The sequence below is a fragment of the Ornithodoros turicata genome, chromosome 3, assembly GCF_037126465.1.
Source record: "Ornithodoros turicata isolate Travis chromosome 3, ASM3712646v1, whole genome shotgun sequence".
NCBI lineage: Eukaryota > Metazoa > Arthropoda > Arachnida > Ixodida > Argasidae > Ornithodoros > Ornithodoros turicata.
The window spans coordinates 75167842-75187470 of record NC_088203.1 but is presented as its reverse complement, the minus strand read 5'-3'; the positions used below and the strand labels follow the sequence as shown (position 1 = coordinate 75187470).

Genomic DNA, 19629 nt, shown 5'->3' with positions numbered 1-19629 from the left:
GTTGATTGCCGTGTTCACTATATATAGGCTCAACACCGACAAGAAAACGTATTATTTTCGGTTCGATATCGATACCAGAGCGTCAGTTGAAACATATTTTCGAGAAACTTATATGAGAATGTACAGCTGCATCGTAATAGACCTCTACCCGAGAAACGTCATCATGACGTTGGTAGACAGGCTCAAACCGAAACAAATCGGGGGAGGGGAGGGCTGGGTTCCACCAATGGCCAGATGTTCGCTGCCTCCTATTGCAAGAAAGCAGGACCGAAGGTCCCGTCCCTAATCCCCTCGAGACCGTGGCTTTCGCACGGGACCTTGTTCACACCTAGCATGGAGCGTAGTTCAACTCTACCAAATTGGTGGCGCTGTCGAACGCTATGACGTCATTTGTTTACAAACATTGGGAGGTCTATTCAGAGTAGTCTGCGAAAAATCTTTGTCACGAAATTCCCGCTTCATAGTGTTTGTTTTCGTCGCCATTTTGGGTGGCAGTAAGGTGTCATGGCGACCCCCGTGGCCAAGAGCAAACCAATCAGAGGCCCGGAACTGTGATTGACAGGTATAGCCATAAGATTCAGCAGTTAAATTCAAAATTGTACAGCGCAGTGCCGTTTTTGTTATTTCGTCGTGATCGCCGTGTTCACCAGGCCCAACACCGACGACAAAACGTATTATTTTCGGTTAGATATGCATAGCGGAGCATGCAATTGAAACTGATTTTGACAAACTTATATGAGCATATACATCTGTAGCGTAAAATCAGAGTGGTCTGTGGCAGTTTTTTGTCAAGAAATTCCCGCTTCACCGTTTGTGTTTTCGTCACCATTTTGTGTTGCTGTCAGGTCTCACTGCGGCTCCCGTGGTAAAAGGCACACCAGTGAGAGGCGCACAACTGTGATTGACAAGTCTAGCCTCTTTTGGATAGCCTCCCAATCATAGAGAAAGGAAAGAGAGGAGGAGCCCTATTGCTCTGAGAAGTGAAGCCGAGATTGGGGATCACTCCAATGACATCACCGCTCGCTTACCGGTTTCGGTTACATACATCTCTATGGGAGCCCCCAACGCATAGTTTCGGAATACTTGGAGAGGTGTGGTGGTAGCGCGCCGAAGTGGCCCCCCCAAGTGGCGTGTGCAAGACGACCTCATTGGGCTATTCAGGTAACGTGACCCACGCCTGGCTCCAAAGAAGCTACGGCTCATCCCCTATCCTCACGTGACTTGCCCCACGCTTCTCTCTTCTGTTGTCCATACTACTGTCGAAGAGCCGTTGGGGCGCACCTTTCCCCTTTTATCTTTCCTTTTTTTTCTGCCAATAAATCCCCCCCTCGGGGCGCCTCCTTTTCTTCTTTCCTCCATGCTCCCCTTTTAATACACGGCTCTGGTATACACATGATCCATTAATGGCCAGATCATAGCCAGACTCCCGTTTAATGCACGGCTTTGCATATAGAAGCAGCTCTGCATTGAAGATTAGCGTAGCGCTGCCAAACGTCTAACGTGTCAACATGCATGTTGGGGAGTATTGGATCCAATGCTCGTTACGAAGCTGACACATTACACGTTCGGTGAAGTTTCGCTCATCTTTAATGCAGAGCTGTTTATTAGGAGATTTTGGCCATTGGGGGGAGCCTGTTTCAAAGCGCGTCATTTGACGTCACACGACGGGCGGTGTGAAGGCCCACTTTGAAGCGGAGCTACTGTTTTGCAGTCTCCCCCGTCCCTTTCACAGCGCCATTTTGGAGCGGAGGCATAGCATAGCCTTGAAATCTTCACGTGTAGCTCGACTTTCATTCCGGCCAGGTGGGCGGAGCGATGACGTGTCTGACGTCACTGTGAGTTCCCATCTCCGGGCGGCAAAAGATAAAAGAATGGCCAAACTCTACCCATAAACGGCTCTGCTTCAATGGCCATTGGTGTCAATGATCACGAAGACTGCTCGTGTGACAGGGGTGCAGTGAACTGCAAGAGCGCAGTGGACCGACCGCGCGCTCCGCGTGACTATCGTCCACAGCGAACAGCGTCGCTGCAGTCGACGACTATGAAGGCGCCATAGAGTTAGAAGATACGAAGGCAGAAAAAATAGGCGATGTCAAGTTGCCGGTGGTGAGTAAATCAAAGAGTGATATTAAACGGTAGGAACAACTTATTTATTTACACATGGTAAACAAGACTTTCGTGCACGAGACTGCACTTCTTCAGGTTACAAAAATGTAAACATGGTACAGGCACATATATACAGTTGAAGGGGAAGTTCTGGCATGAGAGGGTAACAGGTTGATGGAAAGGATGCAAACAACAGATAAAAATCACAAGAACATAAATACAAAAGCAGGGGTATCAGAAGCGAAACAACGCGAGCCCAAGGGCTTATACACAGGAAACGAGAACACTTGTTGGTGACGTTCGAGGAATTAAGGATAAAAGGGGGGGTTATGGCGACGGAATGAGGACACGGGTGCGGAGTACAAAGGTGACCAGTGGATCGTGAGAAAGTGAAGACGGAGGTGGTCTCAGGAGAGAGACAAACGAAGAAAAATGTGGAAGTTGGAGAGTAGTGTGTGTGTGTCTATCATTATCTTCTTTTATTTGAAAAATTATATTTACGGGTTCAATAATTGTAGTGGGCCTGCGTGGATGTTCAAACCATGAGGCTTCAGAGACTGGAATTTTGCAATTAAAAAGGATTCGCGATTTTTGCGCTTCATGTCGCTGTTATAACCCGATTCAAGGATAACGATTTTGAGGTCTGTACCTAAAGCGTGTCCAGGAAGGTTAAAATGTGTAGAAACGGGTGTAGGATGGTTATTAACAATATCGGATTTATGGCCGTAAAACCTTTCCCTCGTGGTGTTCGAGGTTTCTCCAATATACTGAATACAACATTTCGTGCACATAATGAGGTAACATACGTTAAAAGAGTTGCAGTGCAATCCCTGTCGGATTTCGAAAATAGGCCTGCCGGGGTTATTTTTTTTGTGTACCTTAATCAATAGGTAAAATGAACCTGGAGTAGCATTTTTGGGTCTAATGAACTCCGCAATGTTACGTGGAATAGAATCGTTAGCGATTAGCGCGCTGATCTTTTGGTTAATTGTGCGACAAAATAGTGGGGTGGGGTCAGAGTCAAGAGGCTTGTAGAACCTAGCATCACTGAGGTGCTCATTTGCTTTGCTGACGTAGTCTGAAGTATTCATCACGACAATTCCTCCGCCTTTATCAGCGGGCCTGATTATGATATCATCACGAGAGTGCTGATAGCACTACGGAAGCACTAGATAGCACTACGGAATCTCAAGTCTCGTGATGATATCATAATCAGGCCCGCTGATAAAGGCGGAGGAATTGTCGTGATGAATACTTCAGACTACGTCAGCAAAGCAAATGAGCACCTCAGTGATGCTAGGTTCTACAAGCCTCTTGACTCTGACCCCACCCCGCTATTTTGTCGCACAATTAACCAAAAGATCAGCGCGCTAATCGCTAACGATTCTATTCCACGTAACATTGCGGAGTTCATTAGACCCAAAAATGCTACTCCAGGTTCATTTTACCTATTGATTAAGGTACACAAAAAAAATAACCCCGGCAGGCCTATAATATCAGGAATAAACACACCCACCGAAAACATTTCTCTCCTTTTAGACCATTGTATCAAACACGTTCCTCCGCTTCTGCCCTCTTACGTAAAAGACACCAATGACTTTCTCCTCAAAGTCGATTCGATTAATAAGCAGAACAGCAATTTGGGCAACGTCATCTTGGCTACTATGGATGTTACATCCCTTTATACAAACATACCACACGATGAGGGTCTCGATGCGGTGAAAGTTTTTCTTGAATCTTTCCCGTCTGAATTTCTCCAGACATCAGCTGTCCTCTCGCTCCTTGAGCTTGTGCTCATGTACAACAACTTTATATTTAACGAAAAACATTTTGTCCAAATTCAAGGTGCAGCAATGGGGTCACGCGTGTCTCCCAACTATGCGAATCTTTTCATGGGGCAATTCGAAGAAAAAACATTAGCATCCTTCCCGATCAAACCTTTAGTCTTCTTAAGGTACATTGACGACATTTTCATCATATGGTCGGGTGATGAACCATCCTTAATTGCGTTTTTCGAGCATTTTAACTCCGTACATCAGGCCATCAAGTTCACGTGTAATCTTTCCCACGCATCAGTGAATTTTCTAGACGTGACTGTCTCTATACAGTCTGGTAAGCTGGTCACGAATCTATACAAGAAACCCACTGACAAACGCCAGTACCTTCATTTTAACAGCTACCATCCTAATACTCAGAAGAGGAACATCCCCTTTGGTCAATTTACACGTCTAAAACGCATATGCTCTAACCCAGAAGATTTTGAGGCATGCGCTGAAGAAATGTCCAACGATTTTAGAAAACGAAACTACCCTCCCAACCTTATAAACAATGCTCTCTCCGCGTGCAAATCTCTAGATCGGGATAAATTACTTTCACATGAACCGCGGCAGCAACAAAACCCCTTATCCTTCGTTACCGCCTATAACAAAGCACTGAGTGGCGCAGGGTCCATCTTCACCCGCCATCTCAACATACTTCACAGCGACGAAAAACTTAAAATAATTTTTCCTGCTCCCCCCAATATCACATTCTGTCGATCACGTAACATTCGTAACTTACTAGTTTCATCCCGTCTATCCCGACCAAATCCTGGGTGTTCCCCTTGTGGTAACAAACGCTGCCAAACATGTCATTTCATTAGCCCATGTACATTTATCTCGAGCACCTCAAACTCTTTTATTTTCGAAATCCGACAGGGATTGCACTGCAACTCTTTTAACGTATGTTACCTCATTATGTGCACGAAATGTTGTATTCAGTATATTGGAGAAACCTCGAACACCACGAGGGAAAGGTTTTACGGCCATAAATCCGATATTGTTAATAACCATCCTACACCCGTTTCTACACATTTTAACCTTCCTGGACACGCTTTAGGTACAGACCTCAAAATCGTTATCCTTGAATCGGGTTATAACAGCGACATGAAGCGCAAAAATCGCGAATCCTTTTTAATTGCAAAATTCCAGTCTCTGAAGCCTCATGGTTTGAACATCCACGCAGGCCCACTACAATTATTGAACCCGTAAATATAATTTTTCAAATAAAAGAAGATAATGATAAACACACACACACTACTCTCCAACTTCCACATTTTTCTTCGTTTGTCTCTCTCCTGAGACCACCTCCGTCTTCACTTTCTCACGGTCCACTGGTCACCTTTGTACTCCGCACCCGTGTCCTCATTCCGTCGCCATAACCCCCCCTTTTATCCTTAATTCCTCGAACGTCACCAACAAGTGTTCTCGTTTCCTGTGTATAAGCCCTTGGGCTCGCGTTGTTTCGCTTCTGATACCCCTGCTTTTGTATTTATGTTCTTGTGATTTTTATCTGCTGTTTGCATCCTTTCCATCAACCTGTTACCCTCTCATGCCAGAACTTCCCCTTCAACTGTATATATGTGCCTGTACCATGTTTACATTTTTGTAACCTGAAGAAGTGCAGTCTCGTGCACGAAAGTCTTGTTTACCATGTGTAAATAAATAAGTTGTTCCTACCGTTTAATATCACTCTTTGATTTGCGCCATAGAGTTAGTAAGGAGGAGACGCAGAATAAAAATGCAATTACAATTATTGACAATCACAAAAACATTGTTCTCAACAGAATGGAAGCAAACAAAAATGACGCAGACGACACGCATTGCAAAGCACGGCCGCGGCCCGTAGTTAACGATAGCAGCGCCGCCGCTATATTTTCGCCACGCTCTGACAGCCTTGACAGCCGTCCCAAGGCGCAGTCTCCTCCGTTCATTCCACTATATCCTTCTACATCACTGTACTACCGAGTTGGTGCGAGTACCTGTCACAAGTTGTTGTATGTGGTGCGCTTAGCACCGTTTTGCTGCAAAAGTATGTCGTGTTCACCTGCATGACCGTGCGACTCCTGGAACAAAACTTGGGCTATGCGGAACGGACCCGTCTGTTTTTCTCCCTCGGGATCCGTGCGGAACCCAACAACCGACACGTTGTAGCTTGTACCCATGCGAAGATCTTTGATCGTAATTTCAGTCTCGTTGGTGGCTTGCTCTGTGCAGTTTCCGTCCTGGCACCACTCAACAATGTAGCCGTCGGCTTCAGGTACTGCCTCCCACAAGATTGTGGCTGAAGTTTGGCTCACCACGTGGACCTTGATGTTTTCCACGGCTTGCGGAGCTACAGGTAACGGATGTCTGAGTCAAATAAACGCTGTATCGTTAATTGTTCCAACTCTACACCTACATGCTCAATAATATCCACTACCGACTAAAAACATTATTTTTGGGATTCTCCCTGAGTATGGATGACGTCACCGAGAGCTGCGGCATGTGGCTCCTAGCGACAGCGCCCGTCTCCGCTCCATGTGCTACTGCCAGCAGCTGTGGTGAGGATACGGCAATAGACCTATCGAGCTATGTTGCCATATGCGTGGGTAAATTGGGCAGCTCATCACGTCATACTTCTCTCGACGCTAGAAATTAAATTAATTTTATGGCACTTCCGCGACGCACGGAGACAATCCAGTGTGATACACGGGAATTGCAAGGACATATTGGGTAGGGTTGTGAGGACACGTGATCTAGTTCATAGTGGCTGCCCTTCGTTGCAGATGTATTTGTCTTCGTCTCAGTTTGTGTTTCTGATGTACGTATATGTATTGTATTCCGACAAAAACAGCAGCCCTTGTTCTCCCTAGGGGCAATCGAGAAAGGGCGTTTCTGGGGGTGCGACAAAAATGTCCAAAATCTGCAGGTTTTTTTCTTTCTTTCAGGGACGATTTTCTTGTGCTGTATTAGCTCGATTACATTTCTGAAAACTGCATCACCAGAAAGAACAAATTACGCCCAACTTCCTTAAAGTGCCACTACGGACTAAATCTCGTGTCCTCAGAATCCTACCAAAGTTATGTAACTGAAATCTTCTTGTCTCACTTTACATTCCCGCAAAATATTTTGGCTCTACGTGACGCGAAACCTAGAGGGAATTAATTTTTATTTTTGAGAACTGTGACGTCATGTTAGGCTACGACGGAGCGCCCGGATCTCATCTGGCAACGTCGTTGCCCTTCGCGTCTTCCGCGGGGCTCAACTTTTTGCACTTCGTTAGCGGAGCCCCACGTGACATATCATGCGACCGCTCCGACCTTCGAGGAAACACAAAGGAGGGAGAAGACATCTCTCCTATTTCCCCTCACTCGATCAGCGTCACGTGACTTCTCCACCACGTGACCCTCCCCGGACGCCGGCGTCGTTGCTAGGAGACGAGTACCCTCTCCAGAACATGACATTATTGCAATTTATGGGCTTATGATTACGTTACCCGCTCCTTGCGTCACCGAAACTTGTGGAGGCTGATCAGATCTTCAAAAATTAACAGAAATGCACAACGTTCGTAAACAGGATTGAAATTTCGCGTATAGAATCATTGAGGCACCTTCTTTTCATGGACTAAATAAAATAAACGCTGTTTTCCGAGTCCGGAGTGGCACTGTAATAATGAAAAAGTCACAATTGAGTAGGAAAACGCCTACAGGAGGTTGCTAGCGAGACCGTAATTGAAAAAGAAAGGCATTTCCCCACTTTATAACTTATGTCCATACGAAGGGAAGTACAAAATCAGAGTAAGAGAGACTTACCTTCTCGTAGAGTCTCTACGTATATTTTCATCTCTTCGCCAACGAGCATGAATGTTCCATTTGTTCCGTTTTTGACGGAATTATACGGGGACACGTAAACGGAGTAGTTTGCACTGGACAGCAGTTCCACTTCTTTCGCGCGTGTCACGTGTCCCTTCAGCCACTGCGTTTTGCACTCTCTCGGCTGGTGACCTTCGGGTGTCGTGTTGACCCCCAAGCACCAAAACACCCGGTACCCGTCTAGTGGCCCGTTGGATTCGAGGGGTGGATTCCACCCCACTACGGCAGATGCGTCACCACGGCTTACTAGATGTAGTTTCCGTACTTTCGTCGGTGCTGCGGAAAGATTGTGAGAACACAGGTTACGAAAGTAGTTGGTGCTTCGTGGCGATAGGCTAGCCTATCGCCACGAAGCACAAACTATTTTCGTAACTGCTGAGCTCAGCTGAGCGGAATTGTGTTAGACCGAAGAGGTCTCTCACACGTGGCAACTTTCGTTTTCCACATTTGATGGAATCCAGTCGCGTCATAGAAGGACGCCATTTATGAATTACATTGTGGTTAGTCGTAGTCCAGAAGTCTGCGGAGCGAAAACACCTTCGCCTTGGATAACGTGCGTTTCACGGCACAAGGAATCCTGCCAACGTCCATGGAAAGCAAGGCACAAACACAAACCGTGGAAAAATCAAACACACTTAATGACACAAGCTTTCGTGTAGTAGACTGCATTTCTCTAGATGTGCTGTACATTTATATAGTCACAAGCTGCCATGTGAGCACAAAATGAGAGCAGAAACTAAGGAGAAAGGAAGAAAAATGGGGGAGGAGGAGAGGGACCTGCCACACCAGTGACTATGCTTGAAGGTCGAGGTTCAGTGGATTTGTTCTGGATAGGTCAAGTGGACACCGAACGTGGCCAACGAGGTGGCGTGAAGCACATAAATAACATTACGCTACACATTCTCACAAACTAAACGCGTACATATGTGCTCTTTTGCCCTTAGTGAACGTATAGGACAGAACGACGTATATCCATTGGCTTTTCCACATAATATTTGCGGACAGTGCACGAAAAGTATTCTGAAGGACAACTTTCATCCTCGAAAAATAAACTGAAAATATAGCTCAGTATGCTGTATGTGTTGCGCTTATCGTACGAAAAGCCACGAAATAGTACTTGCTGCTTTATTATAGGTAACCCTAGAGGGATGCCAAAATTGAAGACACGCACTGAATGGTACACGGGCACAATGAATAAAAACAATGAAGCTTTCCGCGTTGATTCTGCTCACGCTTTCTTATAGAGATATGGAGAAATGTAGATTGTTATACGTGAAACCCTGAGAAATAAGCGAGAGAAGTCGGAATAAGTGGGAATAGGGATGAAGGGCGTGAAGTGATGTAGTACCCTTTGGGTCTTTAACGTATGACCAAATAAAAATAAATAAAATAAAAAAAAGGAAGGGGATCAGGAAATTGAGGAAAGTCTTCCCTACGGACACAGCATCAGTCCAGGTTCCCTTAACATCCGTGCTCCTACAACAAAACGTATATATACTTTCACTCATTTTTCACGAGCTCAGACAGACATCCGAGAACAGAAACTGAGGACACGCCTCTCCGATGGCCACTGGTTGGGTTGGTGTCCCAGACCTTCAAGCATGCATGGTCACTCACATGGCAGGTCCCTCTCGTCGTCCCAATTGTTCCCCTTATAGTTTCTCCTCTTACTTTGTGCTCGCACAGCATCATGTGACAGCATGTGTCTTTCATACCTGAAGAGATGTGTTCGCGGGAGAAAGAGAATGCTCATGTTCATGTGTAGAGAAGAGAAGGGTAGGTAAGTACCAGTCCTGATGCCACCTTGATACTGCTTAAACCTCTTCTCACTCAGAGAGAATATATATATATATATATATATACACAAGGCTCGACAATAAAATGTGTGCATAATGATATGAACACCAAAATGTCAGAACCCGTTCAAGCTGGACTCGGCTTCAGAATCCGGAGAGGGATCGGATAATGATGATCATGGTAGAAGAAAAAATATGGAGATGTGAGCCAGCTCACCGCGGGACAAGCTAGTCCAGGTCTATTAGGAGAAAAAATAAAAAGGTCTAAAGACGAGAGCTCTGCTATGCTATTCGGAGTTCATGGTATTACGGTACGTGACTGAAGCCATTTAGACTTTTTTTGAACTTGCTCACCTTCGATTACAGTAGAAGCTGTCACTCCAACTGCTTCGCTGCCGTGTTCAGTCCCGTTGACTTTATTGTACGCCTTCACGTGCACGATATACTCTGTGTTGTAGATGAGAGACGCCACCGTTGCCGATGTGGCCTTCGTCGTGAAGGAATTTCCAGGATGGTGGTCGTTCTTTGGCATGAAGAACACATTGTATCCTTCAAGCGGTCCGTTTTTAAATTCCGGCGGCTGCCACCGAAGTGTGATGGAACTTGACGTAACGTTGGCAACTTCCACGTGCCTCGGAGTTGAAGGTGCTGTTTAGGAGGAGAAAGAGAGAGCTTACGTCCATTCTGTATCCCACGGTGTTGCTAGAAAAAAAGAAAAGAAGAAAGAAAGAGAGAGAGAGAGAATATCTGGAACGGCAAAGCAGACATTTCGTGACAAAAAAAAAAAAAGAAAGAAAAGAAAAAATACAAAGAAGAAATCAGCATAAATTACTTCAAATAAAAAAAAGCATTCTATGAATATACGTTTATCCTTTTGTTTGTTTTTTGATTGGGTGTTAGCGCCGCGAAGCAACTGTGGCATTGAGCGACGTACAGATGTGGGCAGACGGAGAGAGGATAGCAGGAAGGAGTGGGGGACAGTGGGGTTAGTATGCGTCCTGGGCCGACTTCAGGGGGAACTGTGCCGATTTTCGTCTGCAAAGTCTTCGGAAAACCCAGGGAAAACCTCAGACAGCACAGCCGGCGGTGGGATTCGAACCCACCACCTCCCAGTATTCAGCACGACCTTGGTTACCACCAACGAGCTGACGCCTTAGCCCACTCGACCATGCCGCTGGTGTTTATCCTTTTGTAACTATTCACAAGTTCAGCATCAACTTTCGCTTCACAATCGTCATTTACGCAAAAATATGTTTCGTCACTAATGTTAGGCTTCGTGAATACCGCATCCCAAGAAAATCGGAGGAAGAAACGCCACAGGCGCATACAATTTTGCATCGTATTGCCGAGTTTTATCTACATATGCACATTTTCCATGTTTGATTTCATCCGCCGTTGTTACGTAATTAAAAGCTTATATCGGCAACCGTCTGTGTACCAAGCAGCAGTTCTATAGTTCCATCCATGCAGTTTCCCCAACATGGTGGCGTCCAGTAAATAAAGGTCAAAGATTAACTCTGGATAACCCGTAACAATACTGAGTAATGTTTCGATTGGTGGCTGACCAGACACCTCAAAAAGTGGGTGGAGCTACTTGAATAGTTTGCAGGATAAAGGATTTAAAAACGGATTAATACAGCATTTTTAATAATGGTAACACGCCCCACTGTTACTGAGTGTTCTCGTGGTTTATGATATACAGGGTGTCCATGCTAAATGCGAACATATCTTTAAAAAAAAATATATATATATATATATATAACTTTTTCCTAGATGAAATACAATTGCAATATAGCATATCGTGAAGGGCACTCCTTAGGAGGACATTTGCCAACAGCTAAGACAATGTCTTAATTAACTTTCAATAATTAACGTTTCAATTATAAAAGCTACGAAATTGCCCCAATGAGAACATCTGTTTCTTTCGGTCACATGATATCGTAGCCGTTTTCAGAACAAAAATCCGTTCGGTAGATCGTCCGCAAAAAATTCGTGAAGGAACACCGTTTTTTTTTCTCTTTATTTTGTTCATTGCGCACCATCGGAGACGCGTCTTTTCTTCACCCCCAGTGTGAGAGGGTGAAGGAGCACAGTGCCGCCTCATGTGTCGAAGATGAACTTTAACTTGTGGAAACAAAACAAAAACAAAATCAAATGCATCGGTGACTCTATCGGAACTGCCCTTACCTTGGGTTGCGTTTTCTGTTAATCTTTTTCCAGGACGCAAGAGGCGATAGTGTGCTCTTTCGACTCTCTCACGTTAGGGGTGAAGGAAAGACGCGTCTTCTAAGAAGCGCAATGAACAAAATAAAGAAGAAAAAAAAGGTGTTGCTTCACGAATTTTTCGCGGACGATCTACCAAACAGATTTTTGTTCTGAAAACGGCTACGATGTCAGGTGTCCGAAAGGAACAGATGTTCTCATTGGGACAACTTCGTAGCTTTTATAATTAAAAAGGTAATTATTGAGAGTTAATTAAGACATTGGCTTAGGAGTTTGTTAATGCCCTCCTAAGGAGTGCCCTTCAGCATATGCTATATTGCAATTGATTGCACCTCGGAAAAAGTGATATATATATTTTTAAAAAATATGATCGCATTTAGCTGGGACCCCCTGTATATGGGTTCCGCGTTTCCACCGAAAAACAGTGAATACAAATGAATGCCTGAGGAAAGGTTAGGGGGATTAATAGCTACACACGTTAAATTTAAAGGGAAAAGGAAACAACTCTCAGCTTTCACGATTTAGGCACTACCACTTCGTTGTAGAGCAGTAAGTGTTCCCTTAGTGACGTCTCAGAGAGGTCGGCTAATTTTGTATCGGGTTTTGGTTTGAAGGCTGCGCTGAAACGCACAGTTTTGAAACTACGCTGTAATTTATATTCGCCGTTAACTACAGGGTAACTATGTACACATAAAAAAATCACCGAAAAACATACGCCGAATTCCCTAGAATAAAAGGCAAAAGCCCGGAACCCTACCTACATATCAGCAATGCCGTGAGCGATAAAAGAGAAGGACAATCAAAATCTTCACTATTCACCGAAGCTATCAAGAATAGCAACGTCCTCACCTGCACAGAGAGTTTTGAACGACTGCTCGCCTACTACAATGCTGATGTTTGTGGAACCTCCTTGAGTGCTCAGTTCGATTCTGTATAGTGTCCATGGGTGGAGGTCGTCGATTAACAACTCGGTGTTGAATTTTTCCGTATAGTATCTTGCACGAGTGTCACCATCTTCCCACAGTCTGATCGTGACCACTGTCGCGTTCTCCGTCCATTTGATGAGGGCCTTGGAACTTGTCACGTTGGTTACAGTGACGGCGGACACTTTCCTTGAACGTTGGGCTAGAGACAGCGAGTAACCAGATCTTGATGTGTGTCTTTGTAAATATGCCCGAAATAATAGCTTTAACTATTCCGCGACCAAGGAACGAAACGAAGCCTTAGTATGTTCTTGCGATATATTCTTCCGAATAAACAAGAAGCAGGATTGCTTTTCCTAACGCGTCTCCAATAGGTTATTTCCTCACGCGGTGTGCCCTCGGGTGGCTGACATTATTGGGTGTAGGAAAAATCGTCCCCGGAAAATATATTCCCGGAGTAATCGTCCCCGCAAGAAAAGTATCAATTAAGAAAGTAGTTTTTATCATACGGCGCTATAACGTAGCGTTGTGCGCGTGCCCAGCCGTGCCTCCCCCTCCCAACCGCGTTGTGAACCGTCAGAAGCAAGCCTATGAACTAGCCTAACCTAGCTTCCCACCGGGGACAATCCGGGGGATCCGGGGGATCCCGACCTTATTCTCAGAACACTGACTTACAAACGTAACATGAAAACGGTTACGAGCAACTAAGGTTTATTTGAACAAGAACTTTCGTGCAAGAGGCTACACTTCTTCAGTGAAGACGTGCAGCAACAAGAAGCGCGAGCAACAGAAACCTTCGTGCAAGAGGCTGCATGCACTGCTTAGCCTCTTGCACGAAAGTTCTCGTTCAAATGAACCTTAGTTGTTCCTAAGCGTTTTCATGTTACGTTTGTGATTCCCTCATCACGGGCTCCTTGACAGTGCTTTTTCTCCGTTTTTTGTTTTGTTTCCCATTTCAACACTGACTTTGTTAGTCTGACTACAGTAATTTTAGAGTTGAAAGCCACACTTTGTACAGCATTGCACATGGCTATGACCGCTGCTGTTTGCCATTTACGAATACCTTGGGCGACTTCACAGGCGGCAAAATGTACTGAAAGTCGGGTGCAATAGGGGTGGACGGGTGGGTGGGAGGCCTTGAACAGACTCGTGAAACTAAGGAACATCGATAAGACACATACCGTCCACCCCTATTGCACTCGACTTTCAGTACATTATGCTGCTTGGGTTAGTAGCATTGCTGATGCACATAAATTATGTCCAATAACAGCGGAAATGAAACGTAAGAAAAAATAAAGAAGCAAAAATAAATAAATAAATTCTAGCTTTGAAAATGGAGCCCATCCTAAAAATAATTTCCATAGATTTAGGTCTTGTGTGTCTATTGATGTTTGAAATTGACGACAAAAAATAATAATAGTAAATAATAATCTGTTGTTTGTTGACTTTCCAAGGTCTTACTTGTATTAGACGAAGATGATGCTGTTGTAACCTGAAAGCAGAAAATAGGGAATTTTCTCAAAACCTTTCCGCGTATATGCAAGACACTATATAGAGCTCTATTTTGTAAATGAATACGCATGCACCAAGCGTTACTATATAGGTAACATACTATACGCCGTCAAATGCTGAGTATCTAAGACCCCAGGTCGGTACACACCTTGAAATATACTTACCAGCCAAGATACTTTTACACAAGTTGAACAATTCCTCGCGATGCTTTATGAATTTAAAAATGTGTTGGGAATTCCAATGAGTCTAAACGCCAACTACACATTCACGCTTGACAACAACAACATCAACAATAAATGATGGAAAGTGACGATGGCATGTGAATATCCTATATGGGATTTTCAAATGTTACTAGCAGATGGGATACATTTGAGCTACCAAAAAGTTTGCGAAAACACTTTTTTTGCAATATCTGCGACTACAATGCCATTCATAAAACTATTTATTATAAAATTTTCTTAAGTTTGCGTTACCACTCAAAAGGGCGGAAGTTCTTTGGTCAGTCTAATGAGTCTCTGATACCGATAAGATAAGAGTTTGTTCGCGTCGACAATACGCTCACCCTGGATAGCTTCTGCGAGAGAGGAACATTGTGCAATAGCGTACACTTTGTACCGCAGCAAGTTTTGTTCGCACGAGCGCTTTCTTTTTCAATGACAGTCGGTGTTAGATTTCATCCCTCAATTCATCCTGTTTCTTTTTCCACTGGCGCAGGGAGGAACTTATGTTGCAATCTCCGGGCTAGAAAACGCAGAATTCTACAGTTTGGGGAAAGGTGATTACCTGGATAACCATGCTTCCCGTACAATGTGTGCAAATTTGTACTTTGTTTCGTCTGACTGCCTCTATTTCAGCTTCCCATTCACTCCTTCCTCTATCAGCGTCTCATAAACCACACGTAATCTAAACACAAAAATATATTTGTATACACACACACACACACACACACACACACACACACACACACACACACACACACACACATATATATATATATATATATATATATATATATATATATATATATAGAGAGAGAGAGAGAGAGATTAGAAGCTTAGGAGGGCGGTTGACCACGAGAATGAAATAAGCAGGAAAAATCAGAAGACGACAAAGAGCTTACAGGAAAACACAAAGGGGAGTTTATTAACACATATAGGGATAGGGGTCGACGTTTCGGCAGTCAGCGCTGCCGTCGAAGGCAGCGCTGTAGTAGAAGGCATAGTGGGGGAGGGAAGAGAGAGAAGTCCAATGTATAAGCGGCTGTTTTTTTTTTTTTCTTTTGAGCGGGGGGCTGGATCCGCCACTGGCTCTTGTGTCGACAACTTGAGCAACACCAAGCTAACGGTCACATGGCTTAAGCGGGACTACGAACGGCTATTCATTTCTTTGAAGACAATGGTGATGAGCAGCAGGCTCTACGTGATGCCGACGTTTTGCTAAGCTTAAATCGGTGTGCAACCACGTATACCTGCAAGCAGGCACTAATTCGGGATTTTTTTTCCCCATAAACCTCCATCATTGTAGGAAAACACAACGCAGCAGCATACGAAGACACAACGGATCACAACAATACGCAGTTGTATTGTTTTTGATCATTTGTGTCTTCGTCTGCTGCTGCGTTGTGTTTTCACACCAGGCTATACCAATACCACGCTTCAGAACCTTAGTCAACTCCATCATTGGTATTGATATTTACTTGGTATTCGATAATATGGACGATTCGCCTTATGAACGATTTTGGTCGCCGTCGAAAGTGCCCATCGGAGGCACGACTAAAGGCAGTCTGCATGTAGAGGACTGCGGATAATTTCGACCACATAGAGCTGTACGTTTTCTAAGCCCTCTATTATATAGAGGGCTTCTTTTTTTTAGGTGCCACAGATATTTTATTCAAAATCTATGAGAGTCTCAGATGCGCCTTTTGGGCGTCTAAAATTCCTAGCCTGGCGGACATCTTTACAAGCCAGTCGCACGAGCGTTCGATGTCTAATTAATTACAATCCGAAAATTAATTTATTAACTATAGAGTTTTAGGAAAACCTGAGATGGCAAGACTAAAGACCGTCGTAGCCGAAAGCCATTCCAGCTGTCAGCGATTTCGAAATGTTTCTGTGCTTCAAGATACGAGCAGTTTTTTTTTTTTTTTTTCCTATGCAAATGAGCCGAAACCGAAAAAACGCGCCCCAAAAGCGCCTCATCTACGCCAACGGAGGCTTATCTGGCCAGCAGATCGGCACCTACTCCAATCATCTTCATAGCTTAAAATACGTGGCCCTGTGACGTGAAACGAGCGCTGTGCTTCCTGCGTTCCCAGTTGCCGCGGTTTCGGTTTCGGCTCAATTGCATATCAAAATGCGGGGATGGAAATTTTAACGCACGTGCTTGTTTCAGGATTTGTTAGACGTGGACTTTCAACCAGGACAGTCTCTGGCTCTGCTATATCGCTTTTGCCCGAAATCCCCTAATTAAAGAGTTCATTAATGAATTTTACGTAATTATAACCATCTTGTAGTTGCATACTTTCTTCGAGAGGATGTCCGTCTGGCCGTATAGCTCAACTGCAAAAATGATATCTGACCAGCTCACAGATTTTTAATACAAAAATCCGTGACATCTCAAAAAAAAAAAAAAAATAGAGAGAGAAAAAGAAACAAACGCTAATGGGCGCCGCCATTAGTGCTGCCACCCCCGTGGTAGTCACAGGAACTGGCAGGATCTGTCGTTTGCAGAGTTTGCAGAGATTTTCCCGTGTGTGTTTTCGTTCATTTTCGTGTCCGTTCGTGTTCATACCGTGCCAGTTCATTTTCTCCGGCTCGGGAACCGCTGTAGAACTGATATCGCATCGGCCAGCACTCCTCACGTGAACATCTTTGCATATCGTACGCGGAAGCAAGCAATCTTCTTTTTCGAACGGTGATACGCTACCTAGATGTTTACCGGATGACAGTGTTACGTTATCGTCAGTCGTACTCATTAAAGGCGGCGGCCACCAGTATTTATCCCAATGTGGAGAACAATTTTGGCAGTCCACCCCTGTTGTGTCGTCGCTGGGAACGAGGCTAGGAAGCGCACTGAGACTGGTGGTTTGAGTGTACAAGAGAGAAAAAAAAAAAACATTTCAGCGCCTCTTTCTTCGGGTGACATGTTTGAAAAGTATTCATAGTTATCTGGATAGAAGACTGATATTGAGAAATACCGCCAAGAGTAATTTTTGCAATATCTCTGACTGACTTCATTGATAACATGACGAAGCTCCTTCCTTTTGGCATTCTCCCAAGAAACGTCGTCCTGTGTTTAGCTTATGATCGCACACTTTCTGCGTCGTGATGACGTCAACGGTAGCGGTAAAACAAATGAAGAACCCAAGGTATACGTAGTATACCGTATACGACAGCAATAAGATACATATACGAGGACGGGGTGATAGTTGCGTTGGCGTACCACAGGGTTCCGTCCTGGGTTGTTTATTGTTTTTTCTTTATAGAAATCATATTCCTCTAGTACCCGTCAACTATATGCAGCTGACACCTGCTTCCTTTTTAGTCCAGAAAGTGCCCCTGAAGTAGAGTGCACTATATGTAGCCAGGATCATAAACTTGTTGAGTGGTTTTACGTCAATCGTTTATCCTTGAACATGAGTAAAACCAAGTTTACCGTTTTCACTAAGACATCGCTAAGTGGTATGTAGACTAGAATAACCATCAATGATCATGCTGTTGAACAAGTGCAGAGCATCAAATGTTAGTTTCTTCCCTGTCTTCGAAGCCACAGATTGATATACAGGGTGTTTCTTTTCAGCTGCATCAGATTTTCATAAGAAAAGGGGAGCTGCATTAGGGCGCTTTTACTTTTGTGATTGAAAGAGTCGACGGCGTTGCAACTAGGAAACCATATTTTTTCTCAATCAAGCGACCTCATTAGCAGAGATATTTTAATAATTTTTTTTAATTATTGACTTTAGGGAGCGCGTTGCAATTGCAATATTAAAGAGTGATCTCCACATGATGCGCTCGAACCACTGATGAAGCACAAAAGGAATCACAACGCGCGCTGTTGTTCCTGTATTTTAATTATTACTTTCTTTTGTTACTTTATTTTTCACTGGTTCAGTCACATTTAATGTATAGTGTTACTTGTAATACTTGTACCTCGCACCTCGAATGCTCGTTTAAATTACAGAAAAGGTGTGTGCAACTCACTACCTTCTCTAACAACCGGGCGCATTCTGGTGAACTTTTTCATCGACTGAATATTTTGCTCTTTCCCGATCTCGTTCGTTGTGTACTGCTGATCAACTGGATCGTTACAACTGATTTGCCACGAAAGAATTCCATATTTTAGCGGTGTAACGGAATGAACAGGGGTGTTACATTTATCGACCAAGCAAGGTGAATGGTACACGACTGATTGCCTTTAAATTTTTGTACCAAACACTGGAATTAATCTCCTGTCGAACCGAGACGTGTCACTCGGCTGATGGCAAAGTTGAGAAAATATATAATGAGCACCTCTGTACATTTGAATTGACCATACGTGTACATTTTATTTTGTGTAAGTTATTCTGTGTTATGGGATCCTTACTAGCTCGCGCTATTGACCCTGTATCACAGAATTCTTGACCTGTGTGTATGCACGTACTTGTTCGTGGGTAATAAATTTCAATTAAAAAAAACAACCACAGCAACTTCATTCTGTTGACGATGAGAGGAGGGTTTAATTGCCACAGGCGATACTCTGCGTCATTACTCGAAGTGATTTGATGAAAAAAATAATGGAAAGCCTTATACAGTGAGGACAGAAATTCTACATTGTCCAGAAAGGTCAGCAGTACCTTTCGGGCAGAGCGTTGGTAGACTGGATTTGGCCATGGACCAAGTAACTTGGTCGTAATATGAGAACACGAGTCCAGCTCATTTAGTAATTCTAACTTCTAAGCGTTGTCCTGAAACCATGGGAACTCAAACCAGAAGGAAATGCAGCATCGCCAAAGACATATATGTCAGCTCCGCCCTGCGTGCGCCTCTGCCCACTTCACACAAGAGCGGTTGATTGCGTAATGCGCCGTTGCACGCAAGGGCGTGACGAGGACGAATCTTCTTTACATGTACAACGTCTATCTTTCAACAGCGCCATTCCGCGATTGCTCCTATAGTAATCGTACCACAAAGGAAATACAAAGATAATACCTCATCAGACTGCGCTCCAATGCAATGAAATACGATGCAAGACACCAGCACCAATGACGCTGAAACCGCATGGACCAGCATTATGTATCCTCAATGTTAACCGGGAACTTCTCTTGCCGAAGCGCACCCGTACATGCGACCGCATAGGAGGTGCCGAGGTCTGGAACTTATCTTATCCGTTCAGCGTTTTTGTTATCGCGGTGAGTGTTGAC

The 19629-nt window shown here is 44.2% G+C and overlaps 1 protein-coding gene across 2 annotated transcripts in view; it reads right to left on the bottom strand.

Annotated features, from left to right (window-relative positions):
• Positions 1–19622, bottom strand: part of LOC135388614 (receptor-type tyrosine-protein phosphatase delta-like) — a 22623-nt gene extending 3001 nt beyond the window's left edge. Inside the window, exons 1-6 of one of the 2 annotated variants that reach the window (XM_064618257.1) lie at positions 19418–19621; positions 14181–14211; positions 12646–12921; positions 9928–10221; positions 7718–8053; positions 5971–6258 (exon numbers count right to left, since the gene is read on the bottom strand). In XM_064618257.1, the coding sequence (XP_064474327.1) occupies positions 5971–6258; positions 7718–8053; positions 9928–10221; positions 12646–12921; positions 14181–14211; positions 19418–19498 (1306 nt within the window). In that variant the 5' untranslated portion in view covers positions 19499–19621. Of the gene's footprint in view, positions 1–5970; positions 6259–7717; positions 8054–9927; positions 10222–12645; positions 12922–14180; positions 14212–19417 lie in introns of both variants that reach the window. The other variant, XM_064618258.1, reaches the window with a different exon arrangement.
• Positions 19623–19629: the final 7 nt, after the last annotated feature.